Below are 15,063 nucleotides of genomic sequence, written 5' to 3' on the forward strand. Positions count from 1 at the left end.
TGGACTTGGCTGAGAAATGGTGGCTGGAGATCATTTTTATTTTGTTGTGGTGGACCAGGGAAAAAACAAAACAAACAAAAAAAGGGTGATGAAAAGTAAAGAAAACAGTTAACAACAAAATAATTAAAAAAAAAAAACAGTAAATACTTCAAAACCAGTAACACCAGTAATGAAAGTCCCTGCTATGGTTCGCTTTAATCTAACCAAACATGACCTCCAAACTTTGGGACAACCCTCCAGCACAGACTACACACAAAACACCAACTCTACAGTTTTCACTTCTTTCACTGCTAGCTGTTTTTACTCATCTCCCTTATCCTCTGAGCCAGATTCACTGTACACCACTCGCCTCTGTGGACATGACAGGAGAGAAGAGTGGAGGTCAGATCAGACAGAAGGTACGAATCTTTCTGCTGATTAGGCGACTAAGGTGAGAGCCATGGAAAAGTCTGGGTGACCTATCAGCTGTGTTCAAATCTGCTGTTTCAGACTTTAGAAGTATGGAGAGTAATACGTCTTAAAAGTGTTACAAATGCGTATGGTATGATGCACAAGTGTAAACTAAGAAATCACACAGGAAGTAGAGATGTCCTAGTTTTCCAGTGGGACTTGAACACACAGTGTGAAGTGCACTTAAGGCTTTGCAGGTAAGTGAAAGGTTTGTTGTGTGTAATTTTAGACATTTGTGCGGACAGAAAGAGAAAATGATCAGATTTGTGAAGCTGAACTTAAAAGAAATGTCTGTAAATGAAACAGATTTTTCTTGACTTTACTTATATATTACTGTATATAGTATTTTATTTTATTCTATTCTGTACAGTTGTGTACTGTATTTATTCTTATTGTATTCTAATTTTTGCTTCATAACTTTTGCACTGTCCACTTCCTGCTGTGACAAAACAAATTTCCCACGTGTGGGACTAATAAAGGTTATCTTATCTTATCTTATCTTTGTATGTGTGTGGACTGAAGCATGCATTTGTGAGTCATCAAAACACACAGAAGGCATTTACAAACAATTTGAAAATATTATATCTGACCTGAAAAGACTAACAGAGCATTGAATACTCTTGGATCTCACTATAAAAATGTAAATGGCTGTAAACTGGATAGATCACAAACCCCTAATGCAATAGCTTAATTATTGTTTGAGCAGATAAGATCATTATGGTGGACCTAAAAAGATGAAATTTGCCCCACTATCAGTTTAAACAGATCAGAATCCCTCCAATCTTAGACTGTGATAAGCATTCCCTCTTCTCTCAAAGACACAAGGAAACATTTAGGAACAATCAGGAACAATGTGTGAAGGCTTTTTAACAAAAGCATAAACATAAAACTGAAGCACCTGCTCTGATTTATAGTACTATTACTCTATATGTCCTGGTCCTAATTTAAGCTGAAGAAACAAGTCAGTTACTAACACATTACTACACACATGCAAACCTAAGGTGGTGAGACAGAAGGGTGACAAACTGAAGAAAGTCTTGAATGAAGATGAAGTTAGAAACACAACAATGAGAGAGTCAACATGGAGCAGACTGTCAATGATGGGAATTATATGACAAGATTTAAAACCTTTTTTAGCTTTAAATTTTGCAGAATCTTTATAAAAGAGCACCAATTTGTTCCGCTAAAGTTCTCTGGCCTCTCTTGTAAGCTGCTTTAATTTATCACCTTTCTGTAAATTTTAGGGAAATTAGGATTTTTACTATTAAACACAATGTGCAGCTCACACCTGTTCGTCGCAAGCTGAAACTTCAACCCACTCTATCCAGCTCGACAGCTAGACAACGTCAACAAAAGGTTAGCTAAAAATCCTGAAACACATGTAAGCTGCTCTGAAATGTGAAAATATGGCAGACATGATATATTTGGATTATATGCAGACATTCTGTTGATTTCTGGTGTGAAATACAGCAAATATAATCTTTTTTTATTTCCTCTAGCCTTTTATCCTTCCTTGCAGATTACAAGATTTAACCAATGCCTTAGTGTTATAAACTCAGTGATATAAAAAAAGGAGACATTTTTAATTCTATCCACCTCTAGTGTTCACATTTGTAACAAAGTTGCTGATAAAGGTTCCTTCTGAAAACTTGCAGGGAATCCTTTTATGCATTTATGATGCACATGGACCAGCAACAGTTTGTAAGCTATTCTGCAGTCTGGCAGCTTAATCGTCGTGTTGAACAGATTTGTCTCTGACTGCTTTCCTGGTCTTCAGTCTTGCATTGACCTCTCATTTCTTAATGGAACACCGGGAACACGGTAGCTGAAACCTTTCTACCATTAATGAAGTATCACTTAGCAACAATATTGCATCCTCTGCCAGAAGAAGAGTTTTTCACAACAGTGATGAATGACTCACTTAAGACATAAAAGTGAATCAAGTGGGAAGGAGGGGGTGGGGGTGCTCACTTTTTACCCGTTGGATTGTATTTAATTCTTTTCACTTCAAAAATTAAACAAACATGTAATTTGTCCAGAGACTGCCAAACCTACTCCTACTAATACAGGAGTAGTAAAACTTCCCAAAACAACAAAGGCAACCATTTAGAGCATCCAACACAGCTAAGAAAATCAGTAAAATAAGTTTGAAATGTAAAGATAATGACACCACATCACAGTAAAGATAAAACTACTTAAATTAAATTAAATGACATGAATGTAATATCATTAACAGAGTTTTCCATCTTTGTAAAAAATGGGAATGACTGTAAAAAGGTGATGATGGAGAGGGGTTTTTGTCTTACCTGAAGCATCTGACTGCCGAGGCCTTCCCGCTCCTTATATGGTCGTATGACACCATCCTCGTGGATGAAGCGAGGAGGACGTAGAGACTGAATATCTTGTGACGTCTCTGCCGCCCTATATCGAGACAAGGAAGAGAATTGCATTTGGAAACAGATTTCTAATACACCTACACACGACTCAGGGCATAAACAAATTCAAACAGGACCTATCTGATTACACACAGATATGGCAAGCGCACAATCACATAGCACAGACAGAAATAACTGTACCTCTTGATCCCTTGGAAAGTACTGCTGGCCATGTCAATAATGCCTCCTGTTGGTCGGGCTACTGCACCAACCAAACCTTTTCCAACACCTTTAAAAAAGCCCGCTGCCCCCTCTTTCTGGGCACCTGCATAATAACACAAACACTGCAGATTGAGTTCAAAGATCTTCAGCGCCAAATGCCAGAGTCAAGTGTTCAATGGAAACACACTAACAGAACAGGTAGTTTTTTGATGTCCTTTTAAACATTTTATGCCCTCATTTTATTGGACTAACATGTTTATACTTGTGGTCAGACTCATCTTACCTTTAATAGGTTTGGTAACGATCCCTGTGATCCCACTGACAAATCCCTGTGGGAAAAGGAAGATAACACTGCAGAATAATTGACTCATTACAGCAGTGCATTTTCTGTCAGACTAGTTAACAGTGTTGTTGTTGCTAGTCTTACTAGTTCCTACATCCTGCATCAGCTGTGTGTTTCCTGCTGATAAACAGAGAGAAGCAATTTAAAAAAACCAAAAAACAGTTTTACATACAGACACCAGTCCTTTTCCACCCCTGGTCAGCCCCTCTCTCAGACCGCTGGGCTGTTTGTTCATAGTTTCTCGTCTCTTCTGCTGGTACTCTTCATCCATTGTGATCGCTGCGACACCCTTTGCCATGGCACCTGTTATCCTGGAGGCTGCACCTGCAATACCGCCTGAACAACAAACATGATTCGTTACCTGAGAATATTTTTTAATATATTTTAAATGTTCATGTCAAAATTCAATTCACAATTGTGTCAGTGAAAATCTGAAATTTTAAGGGCTCCAACATGGTGCTAAAAAGTCTCCCACGTATTATGCAACAGCCACAGTTCACTGTTAAAGGAAATATAATGCTGAAATTTAACAGATATAACACTATATTAAAAACACATGGAGTAAAACGACAAATGCTCAGTTATTACACTGTTCAAATTACAGCCCTATATAGCAGCCATGAACCCATCCCAGTCAATCAACGTGTATAATGACAGCAGATAAAGTGAGGACAGTGTGCAGGGCTGTACAAAAGTCTTTAACGACCTTCATTTCTTTTTATATATTTTTTTCATGTGGTGATGAGCAATAATTGTCCGAGCTTTATTACGTTTTTTGTTGGACATTTGCTGCTTTTTAACTCATTTTCAATCTAGTTTCAGATTATTTTCACAGGATTTTTTTAACATTTGATAAGCTTCTTAACACTGATGTCAAGCATATAATGACACTTAGCTAAAGGGATGAATCATTATTGTTTCTACACATAACGGACAAATTAAATTAAATTCTATTTTTAACCAGTTTGTTACCAGCAGCCTCTCAAAAAAAGCAAGCGATTTGCTCAATCTATGAAAAATGGCAATGATAATACAGTTTGACAGGCATAAAATAGCTGAAAACAACTGAAGGAAACTGGACAGTTGAGAGAGACAAAGAAAGAAGTGGCAGGTCTAAAAGGCATGCCTCCACTTAGGCTGGAGCTCAACATAAGTGAAGCAGTGTGCGATCATCTTTACAGAAAACAGAACAAAAGACAACCAGCATCTAAGGAAGAGCTTTGAATGCCCTTCAAGAAGCCTGGAGAACTATTCCTGAAGAAAGAAATGACAAGGAAGCTGAGTAAGAGCGTTCAGGATGTGATAAAGAATAAATGCAAGGCGGTCAAACAACTTTGACCTTCAAGCTTGATAGAATTGTACAAACTGTTTTTGCCTTACATACTGTATTTCAAAATACAAAGAAATGAGAGGCACTGCAAGACTTTTGCACAACACTGTACATAAAATTAAAAATGAAAGATAAATAAAACATAATTAATTTTTGCATTAGAAATTCCAGTGATTATTTAGCAGGTTTGACCTGATTCTGGGGAGCTAAGGCTGACTCTGTATTACCCCTTTAACACCATTTCATGCTTACCTACAGCTCCTCCCACCAGCGCCTTAACCCCAAGAGCCATTCCTTCAACAAACTCCTCAGGGCCCTGGATGGCTCCCTAGAAAAAAAGAACAGTTATTGTGAATGTTAACCTGAATGCAATGTGGCCATATTTTCTAAATTACACAACGTAACTATTCAACAGGTTTTAGAATGCACTTCAAAGCTAAAAGACTAAGTTGATCTTGTCAATTATTTTATTGGATATCATTACCTGATAGGGCTCATAGAAGAAAGCCTCCACCCCTTCTGACAATCCTCTGATCAGTCCAAATGGGTTTCCAAGAACATCGAGGCCCAGCACGAGCACATACATCTGCTTAATAGCCTTGAGATACACAGGTGGAAAATCAAAATATCAAAACAAAAGAAGACAAAACAAATTGCCACTTGTTTGGTTTCATTGTGCATGTATGTATTACCTGCTTAGAATAATGTCTGAGGACCTCCGACTGGAGCTGCTGAGTGGTGTAGAACTGGTAGTTCAATTCAAAAAAGGCCAGCCTGAAATAAATGTCACATTCAGCCAAGAAGCAGGGTTGGAATCACCAAGAACAAGTCACATGGAAGTAATGTAATGCTAATGGATGGCATGTTCATGCTGTGTATTTGAGCCTTTTTCTGTATTCGTACTTGAAGACAACATCCTGCACGTCAGTGAGCGTCGCACCGATACTCTTCAGCAACAGATTTAGCGACTGTACAGGGATCAGTTCCGAATCTCTCTTCTCCTTCAAGCCATCCTCTCCGCCTGTGCTCAGAGAGAAACTCAGGTGCAGCTGACAAAAAACACAAAAACATCAGTAGGCGTTACTATGGCAACAGGAAACTGCGGAGATCAGTTCAGACACTATTTGTTTGACAGAAACTGCATTCGCACACACCTTAATGGGGGAAATGTGGAAGTACTCGTAGAGGCTGATGGGAGATTTGTCAGCAGCAGAGACATGGTTCAGTTCTGTCTTTATATTCGTTATGTCCTTCTCAAACAGTTCCACCTAGAGCATCAGGGGAAACGCACAACAGCTGTTGAGTTAACTGAATTATAATTATAACGCATTCTGAACAGAAAGGTAACTTTTTGTGTGTCAAAAACCTCCTGTTCTGCGCTCGTGATGCTGTCGTTCTCTGGGGAGAACAGGTCCAGGATGGCGTACAGGAAGCCCAGATCAAGTTTTAGATCCATCTCCTGAATTAAAACCATAAAGTACCTGAGGCGAACAGAAATCAGGACTTAGACGAGTACAAATGAGAGCACATTTCAGGAGTTAAACTTTCAGGCAACAGAGGATTGTAAGATTTCAGCTCACCCAAATTTATTAATTATCTTAAAAAGGACCTTTATCAGGTAGATTATGAGTATAATCTCGCCCTCCGTATAAAATAACAATGACTATCAGATAGAAAAACGTATTTTGAGGAGAAAGTGAGAAAAGAAAAGAAAAACAATTACTTGATGCGTGAGATATCAGAGTGCCCCGCTGCTCGGGTAATAATGCTGATATCAGTTAGAGGTTTGGGTTCTGTGGAAAAAAATGTACAGAGTATGATATTAAATAAGAAAAAGCTAAAATAGTCTATTATTGTAAATAAACAGATAACAAAAAAACTGCATTAACAGACCTGTCTCCATGGCGACAGACTTTGGCAGTTTCACAGGGTAAAAAACGTAAGGGAAGATGGCCCCTGGTAGCTGATTCTGGATCTGTAGGAGGAAAGGATGCAGGTCTGTTTAGCGCACAGACCAAACAGAGCTACACAGCTACGAAAATGCAATTAAAAAAAGCCTTTAGCTAACTTGCAGTTATGACATTTATCTTTTTCATGATCTTCTTTTTCAATAATTATTGTAAATTGAATAAAATGTTTTCACCTGTATCCGGTGAACTTGGATACGATAGGTGCTCTGTCGTGGTGAAATGCTGTACTCCACCTTCACACCCGGCAGGAAGTGCCTCCTAAGAGGAGCATCGCATGGCTTCATTAACTGCATGTCCTGGCCAGTGGGATTAAAGCACACCTGGGAGACAATGACAAAAAAAAATTCAACAATTATCCCTTCAGCTAATGACCATTTTCATTAACAAACCACCTCATGTGCAATTTTAAATTCAGTTTTATGAACAAGTTTACATGCTATGTGGATAAACTAAAACCAACACCTTTCATTTGCTTTTATCCAACATTTTCACGTGACAGAATAGAAATGATTGCAATATTTAACCTGAAAGCCGTTTTCCAGATCGAAAATTTCCTTGTCTACGGCCCCAGATTCCAGGTAGTCTTTGAACTTGTCCTCCATAACTTCAGCTTCTTTAATGCTCAGAGGTTTCCACCGACTCTTCTTCTTAGGTTTGAATTCCCACACAACATCAGAGCTAAAATAAAAGAGGAAAGAAAGTCTCAGATTAAATTATGTTTTCTTGCTTAACTATAGATAAAATTTATACACTCATTGGTCACTTTGTTAGGTACACCTGTTCAACTGCTCGTTAAACCAAATATCTAATGTGTACATCAAAAAGCGCTTTAAAACTTTTTTTTTTTTTTAGGAGTGTAGACATGGTCATGATGACCTGCTGCATTTCAAACCCAGCATCAAAATCAAGAAAACAGGGGATTTGAGTGATTATTGTTGCCAGATGGTGCAACACTGCTGATCTACTTGGACTTTCCCACGAAACCATCTCTAGGTTTTTCAGAGAATGGTCTTGACAAAACCCAAAACAAAAAACAACTGAAAATATAAAATGTCTTGTTAATCCCAGAGGCAAGAGCAGAATGACTGACTCCTTCATAAAAAGGCAACAATAACTCCAATAAGCACTTGTTTTAACCAAGATCTGCAGAAGAACATTTCTGAGTGCAGAACACGTCAAGGCTTGAAGCAGATGGGCTACATGGCACCTGCAAATTAGAGTTTACTTCAATTTACTCAATGGTAAATGGTAAATGGCCTGTATTTGTATAGCGCTTTACTTAGTCCCTAAGGACCCCAAAGCACTTTACACTAAATTCAGTCATTCACACACACATTCACACACTGGTGATGGCAAGCTACATTGTAGCCACAGCTGCCCTGGGGCGCACTGACAGAGGCGAGGCTGCCGGACACTGGCGCCACCGGGCCCTCTGACTACCACCAATAGGCAACGGGTGAAGTGCCTTGCCCAAGGACACAACGACCGAGACTGTCGAACCGGCAACCTTCCGATTACAAGACGAACTGCCAACTCTTGAGCCACGATCGCCCTCGTTTACTATTTACTAAGCAAACATAAAAGCGCAGCACCTTGTGATCCCGATGAAGGCAACCTCTTGGCTGGTGCTGTTGTTCACCAGCGATAGGCCCACATGCCGTAGTGCCAGGACGATTTCCTGTTGAGCAAGCTGCACCCTCTCATTGTCACAGAGCATCTTGAAGACCCGTCGCTCCTCAGTGAACAGCACAACACGCTGGAGACCTTAGAACAGATAAATAAACAAAAACAATACACATTTCTTTTGTAACCCAAAGGAAAGTTGTTGCTATTCTTGTTCATTACCATTACAAAATGAATCAGGGATGAATAAAACCTTAGAAATGATTCAGACTTGGAGTTTATAACTCCAACTTCCTAACAGTAAACTGTATTTGTTTGTTTTTTTAATACTTTTAAAAAAATTTTTTTTTTACAGTTCCAGAAATTATATTACTATAATATGGCAACAATTAAGCACTGGCAATAAACTGTGGAAACTATAAAGATCATTTCAGTTTATTAAACTGCACAAAACAGCTGAGCATTTTAAGATCATTCAACTTTACCTTCATAAAAGGAAATCACAAAAAGTTTGCCCTCCTTGTTTACGTCCTCTCGCAGGTCCTAAAAGACAAAGCATATAAACTTACATATAAGTATATTTAATCTATTTAATCTTTATTTAGATACTGATCCAGATTTACATGACCTGTATCTATACAGTGTTAAACTAAAGGTAGTCAAATTTATGAAAGATTCATCACCACCAATAACATATTTCAGGTTAATGAACAATGCAAAGGTGATACTACTTTAAAGACCTCACACTTAAAATCGGAACGTCAATGACGTAGTAACTTATCTGGCTAACAATTAGTCATATTCACAGGTTACTGTAAGGTGTGAAGTACAGAAATAGGCGGCTCGCAAGAAGTCACAGCAGTCACAGGGGTTTTAAAAACCAGCAGGTTCACATTCAGTGAGCTCATTACGATTACCTGCTTTAGCGAGCGGAACAGCCTTTTTTACCTCAGGATATCATTTATGAATGAACCTATGATAGACTTTTAATATGCAAATCTTTAAGTAAAGCCAAGCCTAATCAAATTTATACTTAAGATAGCAAATACTGCTTATTTTAAAGCACTTTCAGGAGAAACTGATTTTATTTTGGAAACGTAAGATATTATTGTCTTTGGGGGAAAAAAGGATTACTGATAAACATTATTATTCAGACAGTTATTATTTTGACTCGTGTGCAGTACCTCTTCACTCTTTAGTGTCCCATTGTAAGTGCTGCATTTCCAGGAGAGCGCTCGTGACCCAGTGGGCTCAGTCCAGGTGTAGTACACAGCTTTCCCAGCCTCCAGCTCCTCATGCTCCGCCTTTTTCTGAGAGCTGCATGTACACAAACCCACCAAGACAGACACATGTATCAGCAACATGAGTTAAAGCTACCAAAGATGACACAAAGCAAAAAAATTAAAGACTGTGAAAATACAACAGAGCCCCTCCACCAAAATCAAGGACAATGCCAGCAATCATATTCTCTGAGTTGTCTCTCAGCCTGCATCAGCATTTTTCATCAAAAGACAGAAATATGTTACCCAAAGGTCCCCAAATTCTCTCCTGGAAATAAAAGGCTCAAATATGCACCTTCGCATATTAGTCAGGATTCTGAAACAAATATTCAATGGATCATAAAATGAAGACTGAAGGAAGAAGTGGCGAAGCTGGAATCTACAAAAGGGTATGAAAAGCACTATTCGACAGTACAGCACTACAGAAAGAAGCAGGTGGTGTGATTCCTTTGGAGGAATCCCATCCAGTCAGCAGCATTCACATTTTTCTATAAGATCATAACAGAGATGAAAGCAACACTGAGTAAATGGCTTAAGATTTGTATTCTGCTCCTTTAGCTCTGTGTAAATTTCAGGTAGATCAGTAAAAAAGATAAGTGGGTAATGGGGTACGTCTTTTATAAATAGAAAACTGAAACTGTGACACAGTCAGTGTCATTATCTTAAGTATTAAAAAACAAAGTTTGATTATGGCAGAAGTAGGCCATGATACACACTAAAAGGAAATATTGAAAGTAAAGTGATTACTAAATAGAGCTAATATAACTTTGGTTAAGGGAGCAGAGTACAGAGGCAAACTACAATCAGAGCTCAAAGGATCTTTTTTATACTTAGGTTTATCTACACTTGTCCATCTGACCACACGCTGCACTCAAATGAACCAATAATGTAACATCGAGACCAAACCATGATTAGCTGCTGCATCGTTTGCATATTTGGTTAACTCTGGTTAATGTTTGGAGACATCTTCATGATATAACTTGATCTTTCCTCTTGGCCTCGCCCACATTCCCTCTTGCATTTTTTTATATACCCACTGTTTTACTTGCTATTTCAAGATAATTTGGGTCATTCCATCTTAAAAACATCAAATTTAAAAGCTACTACCTGATCATCTCGGATTTCCCTGAACAAATTCGAGGTGAAAAATACACTTTGGTGATTTGGTACATGGCATCCAAATGTGTTTGTTATTCTCCCCACATTTAAGCTCTATGATCTGTGAACCCATTCACCTGATTTGGGTTTGGTTTTAAAGAACATTATGTGAATTGTATATGAGAAGCTGTAAAGAAATTTGAAGTCCCACACCTACAAAACTGTGGTTTCTATAGGTCTCGAAATCTGCTGCCAGAGATCAGACACCTAAATATTTTTGGGACATCAGGTATTCATGTTAACCTGAGCTACACTACTAAGAGTCCACATGCAAAGAGCCGTGGTACCAGATAATGAGTCTGAAATTTTTCAAAGACCTAGCTCAATTATTTTTCTAGACGATGGCATTTTAAATCGAGCCTTCAAAAAATTATGTTAGAAAAATGTCTAAAAACACCCCTACCTTCTTTTTTTTTTTTTTTTTTGAACTAATGACAGACTTGAAGTTTTGCTAAACTCTTTCCACTGGAATTTTTTTAGGCAAATCTTAGATGATCCTGTGGGAGGTATTTGATAAGCTAATATGAAACCACCCATGCGTTACTCATAGTGCATTTTAAATAACCAAATGTACTGATGTGTATTTAAATTGTTTTTCTTTTACCTTTGTCAAAGTTTACTAGACTGATTACTTCCTATAGGAAATAACTTTTCTCTGATGATGACAATGTAACTACACTGATGGTCGTCTTTTGTAATTCCTGTTCCTCATTTCTTTATTTCGAGTTCAGAGTTTGTCAGAGGAGTTTCCCTTTTTCATATTTTTCTACCTGTCCTCCTCCACTGAGAAGGAGAGGTCAAGTATCTCGTCAGCCACCCTGGAGGATTCTGTCCGGACACTGCATGACCCACAACACACAAACAAACTGCTATCAGCAAAAACAAACACAGGCAATTATTATTAACTTAACTGTTTGAGGCAGCTGGAACAGAAGAACAATATTGTTACTCAACAAATATGCAAAGTCAGATGTCAATAAATGTTTTGTAAATGTTTTGTGTGACGAAACCTGTAAAATTAATGGCTGCTGTTCATAAAATGGATAAAAACAAGAGACAGAAATAACTAGAACCACTAACAAAAGGTTTATAAGTACATTAGCCACAAAAACATCCTACTTCTGGATAGAGCACCTAATATTAGGGTGAATGTGGCACACACACAACAAATGTAACTGAAAAGAAACATTTTGCATTTTGAAAGCATTTCAAAAACACCGTTACAGACAACACCAAAGATCTACATTAATGCTAATTAAGTCCCAAGGAAACAGAATTTCATAAAAACAGTTTAGACCTCAGTGACATGGGCCTAGAGGCCAGTTTGCAACCCTCTGGCAACCCCTAGTTGCTAAGGACAACCGGTTGGCAAATGGTTGATGGAGGTTTTGGCTGTAGCTGAGTGAAATCAGTTGCAAAGATAGTGCTAAACCAATACCCATGTTGTGACTGCTTTGTTCACTAGTAAGCTGTTATGGTTGCAAATGGTCTGCATTGAAAACACCAACTTTTCTGCAAACACTTGCTGTTAGTGAAACCTAAAAAAAAGGCCTAAAATAGTTTCTATATTTCCTTTTAACTGTGCCCCTCGGTTTTCTCACCTCTGATGGAACTGAAGAGTCTGATTTTTAGTGTGGTTGATGATGAGGAAAGGGGCTGCGCCATCATGGTAGTCAGAAAATTGGATAGTGGCCGAGTGTTCAGACAGATTCATGTCTACTATAATCCCACCCACCTACACAAAAGAAACAAGCAACAGTCTGAAAGCCGTAATACAAAAGGCATGTGTCTGAAAATCATATTAATCACCTCAATTACATATTATGTAAAAAAAAAAAAAAAACCCTAAACTTATATGCACACACAAATATTATAACTATGTGCATTTCTGCTTACTTTGTTGTCCAGATGTAGCAATAAGCAGTTCTCTGGTCGTTTGAAGTCAATAGTCACTGGAGGCGATAAGGAAGCTTCTACTTTAATTTTAAGCTTCTTAGTGTCACTCTCAGGCCAGAAAGGGATGGCTGACTAAATGTGGGGAAAAAAACAAAATGATAAATGATTCTTGTCAGATTATCAGTAGGTAAATCATTTTAAAACTTTATCAAGAACAGATCTTTAAATAAAGCATTTTTATGCACAAGAAACCTTTAGTCACATTAAATTTATAGAAATCAATCAGCACACATGTTCAGTTGTTACATCACATCTATTTATAAAGTTAAATGTAAGAATACCCAGGATCCTGAGTCTAAGATATACTCAAACCAAAACCAAGACCTCAACCTGCACTGTTCAAAAAGAGAAAAATCAGAAAGGCTCTGACCTGTTCTGGTTTTGCCTCGGTCCAAGTTTCTTGCCCCTCTTCACATATGAACACACTGTGCTTAGTTCTGTTGACCAGCATGTAGAAGGGCACAAAGGTCACAATGCGGGTCAGACTGAAACTGCTTGCATCGATCTTCACACCAACCTGAAATAAGACAGAAATATTACATGAATACAAAAAAGTACATATCCAATACACCTGCCTCTTTGGATCCTCTCCCTCCATTTCACCCTAACCCTCATCTACTTTCACTCTCAACATTTTCCCCATTCCACCTGTCTTCCTCTCATCCACACAGATGTATTTTGTCTTTCTCCTACTGACTATTATTCCTCTTCTCTCCATAGCATGCTTCCACCTCTTCCCTACTATCATTATAGATCAAAATGCCATCTGCAAACATCATAGTCCACGCCAACTCCTGCCTGACCTCATCTGTCAACCTGTCCATCTCCAGTGCAAACAAGAAGCGGCTCAGAGCCAATCCCTGACTATCCCACTTTTTCTTCGCCAACCTCTTCCTTTACATATTTTTTTTGACATTTTTATATAAAGAGATAAAATTTCAAATCTTACCAGATAATCTTTGTATCTGCCTTTGCATTTCACATCCCCGTGGCTCCCAACTGTGTCCAGAGAGAACTCATCAGATAGTTCACTTTCTGAGATCATAAGACGAACCTGAGGGAGGAAATAATTTAATCAAATTGTCTAATAAAACTACAGATAAACCGACAGCTAATAAATGTACTGAATTGGGACCACTGTGAGCAATAATCAAACATGTTTCTTTTAAAGAGCTTTCAGTAAGACTGACTTAAAATAAATAATCACCTTATTGTTTCGCAAGAAGTACCGAGGCTTGAATGAAAAGAGCAACGGCATCTTGTAGTCCATGGGATGTTTGCGGTGAATATCATCAGCTTTGTACTGCAGCAACCTGCCCGTCTTATTTATCATCCAGTACGGTGAATGGATAGCAACCACCATCTGTCCCAGATCATATTTAACATGAACCGCTATATCCAGCTCAGCCCTCTTCCTCTCCACTGCATCTCCATCTTCGTCTTCATCCTCTCTTAGAGACTGGAACACAATGAAGGTGATCTCTTCCTGATCACTGTTGAGTCTGTACAAGACAATAATTGTTTGTTTGTATCAGAAATGTGAAACGATTTAATAGAGACTGCACGTCTCTCCTATAAATATAACATAACTATGCATCAACATTTTTTGTCATGTTGTTTAAGATCAACATACAATAAATACAGAGAATGTGTCAATAACAAAAACAAAGAGATTAAGTCACACCTGTATACAGAAGACCAATCCTGAGCCAAGTACTCAATCAAGCGAAGATCAAGACTTGACTGGTTGATGACTGCAGTGTGAAGCTGAGCAGAGTGACCAGGGTCCAAAGTAGCCTCAGGTGCAGAGACTCCACTGTTCTGTTGAGCAACAGGATGACGAAAAAAAAGGTGTCTCTGCATTTTAAACTTCTACCTTGCTGCTTTCAGTTCATGCCAACTTGTAAAGAAAATAAAATGATTGAAAAAAAGTCCCCAGTTACTTAAATTAAGATAACATTCAACAGAGTTAACAGAGTTCCATATTACACATTTTTTCTATATTTTTTCCTAGTTTAAAATGAGACATTTTAAATATCTAAATGTGGGTGAATTTGCTTATCTTTCAGTTAACATTTCTTAACAGAAATGGTAAATGGTAAATGGCCTGTATTTGTATAGCGCTTTACTAGTCCCTAAGGACCCCAAAGCGCTTTACACATCCAGTCATCCACCCATTCACACACTGGTGATGGCAAGCTACATTGTAGCCACAGCCGCCCTGGGGCACACTGACAGAGGCGAGGCTACCGGACACTGGCGCCACCGGGCCCTCTGACCACCACCAGTAGGCAACGGGTGAAGTGTCTTGCCCAAGGACACAACGACCGAGACTGTCCAAGCCGGGGCTCGAACC

The 15,063-nt window shown here is 38.5% G+C and overlaps 1 protein-coding gene across 3 annotated transcripts in view; it reads right to left on the reverse strand.

The window, feature by feature from the left end:
- Positions 1 to 15,063, reverse strand: part of vps13a (vacuolar protein sorting 13 homolog A) — a 45,331-nt gene that overhangs the window by 5,190 nt on the left and 25,078 nt on the right. The window contains exons 49-73 of one of the 3 annotated variants that reach the window (XM_031729092.2): positions 14,392 to 14,528; positions 13,915 to 14,209; positions 13,657 to 13,761; positions 13,078 to 13,224; positions 12,648 to 12,779; positions 12,353 to 12,486; positions 11,522 to 11,590; positions 9,498 to 9,630; positions 8,799 to 8,856; positions 8,283 to 8,454; positions 7,215 to 7,368; positions 6,864 to 7,010; positions 6,614 to 6,695; positions 6,444 to 6,513; positions 6,087 to 6,201; positions 5,875 to 5,988; positions 5,624 to 5,769; positions 5,413 to 5,494; positions 5,205 to 5,318; positions 4,973 to 5,048; positions 3,563 to 3,726; positions 3,331 to 3,376; positions 3,027 to 3,150; positions 2,757 to 2,871; positions 1 to 351 (exon numbers count right to left, since the gene is read on the reverse strand). The exon at positions 1 to 351 is cut by the window's left edge and continues 443 nt beyond it. In XM_031729092.2, the coding sequence (XP_031584952.1) occupies positions 301 to 351; positions 2,757 to 2,871; positions 3,027 to 3,150; positions 3,331 to 3,376; positions 3,563 to 3,726; positions 4,973 to 5,048; positions 5,205 to 5,318; positions 5,413 to 5,494; positions 5,624 to 5,769; positions 5,875 to 5,988; positions 6,087 to 6,201; positions 6,444 to 6,513; positions 6,614 to 6,695; positions 6,864 to 7,010; positions 7,215 to 7,368; positions 8,283 to 8,454; positions 8,799 to 8,856; positions 9,498 to 9,630; positions 11,522 to 11,590; positions 12,353 to 12,486; positions 12,648 to 12,779; positions 13,078 to 13,224; positions 13,657 to 13,761; positions 13,915 to 14,209; positions 14,392 to 14,528 (2,982 nt within the window). In that variant the 3' untranslated portion in view covers positions 1 to 300. The remainder of the gene's footprint in view (positions 352 to 2,756; positions 2,872 to 3,026; positions 3,151 to 3,330; positions 3,377 to 3,562; positions 3,727 to 4,972; positions 5,049 to 5,204; positions 5,319 to 5,412; positions 5,495 to 5,623; positions 5,770 to 5,874; positions 5,989 to 6,086; positions 6,202 to 6,443; positions 6,514 to 6,613; positions 6,696 to 6,863; positions 7,011 to 7,214; positions 7,369 to 8,282; positions 8,455 to 8,798; positions 8,857 to 9,497; positions 9,631 to 11,521; positions 11,591 to 12,352; positions 12,487 to 12,647; positions 12,780 to 13,077; positions 13,225 to 13,656; positions 13,762 to 13,914; positions 14,210 to 14,391; positions 14,529 to 15,063) is intronic. The other 2 variants (XM_031729088.2, XM_031729091.2) reach the window with 2 other exon arrangements.

This window comes from Oreochromis aureus, linkage group 12 (genome assembly GCF_013358895.1).
Source record: "Oreochromis aureus strain Israel breed Guangdong linkage group 12, ZZ_aureus, whole genome shotgun sequence".
Taxonomy (NCBI): domain Eukaryota; kingdom Metazoa; phylum Chordata; class Actinopteri; order Cichliformes; family Cichlidae; genus Oreochromis; species Oreochromis aureus.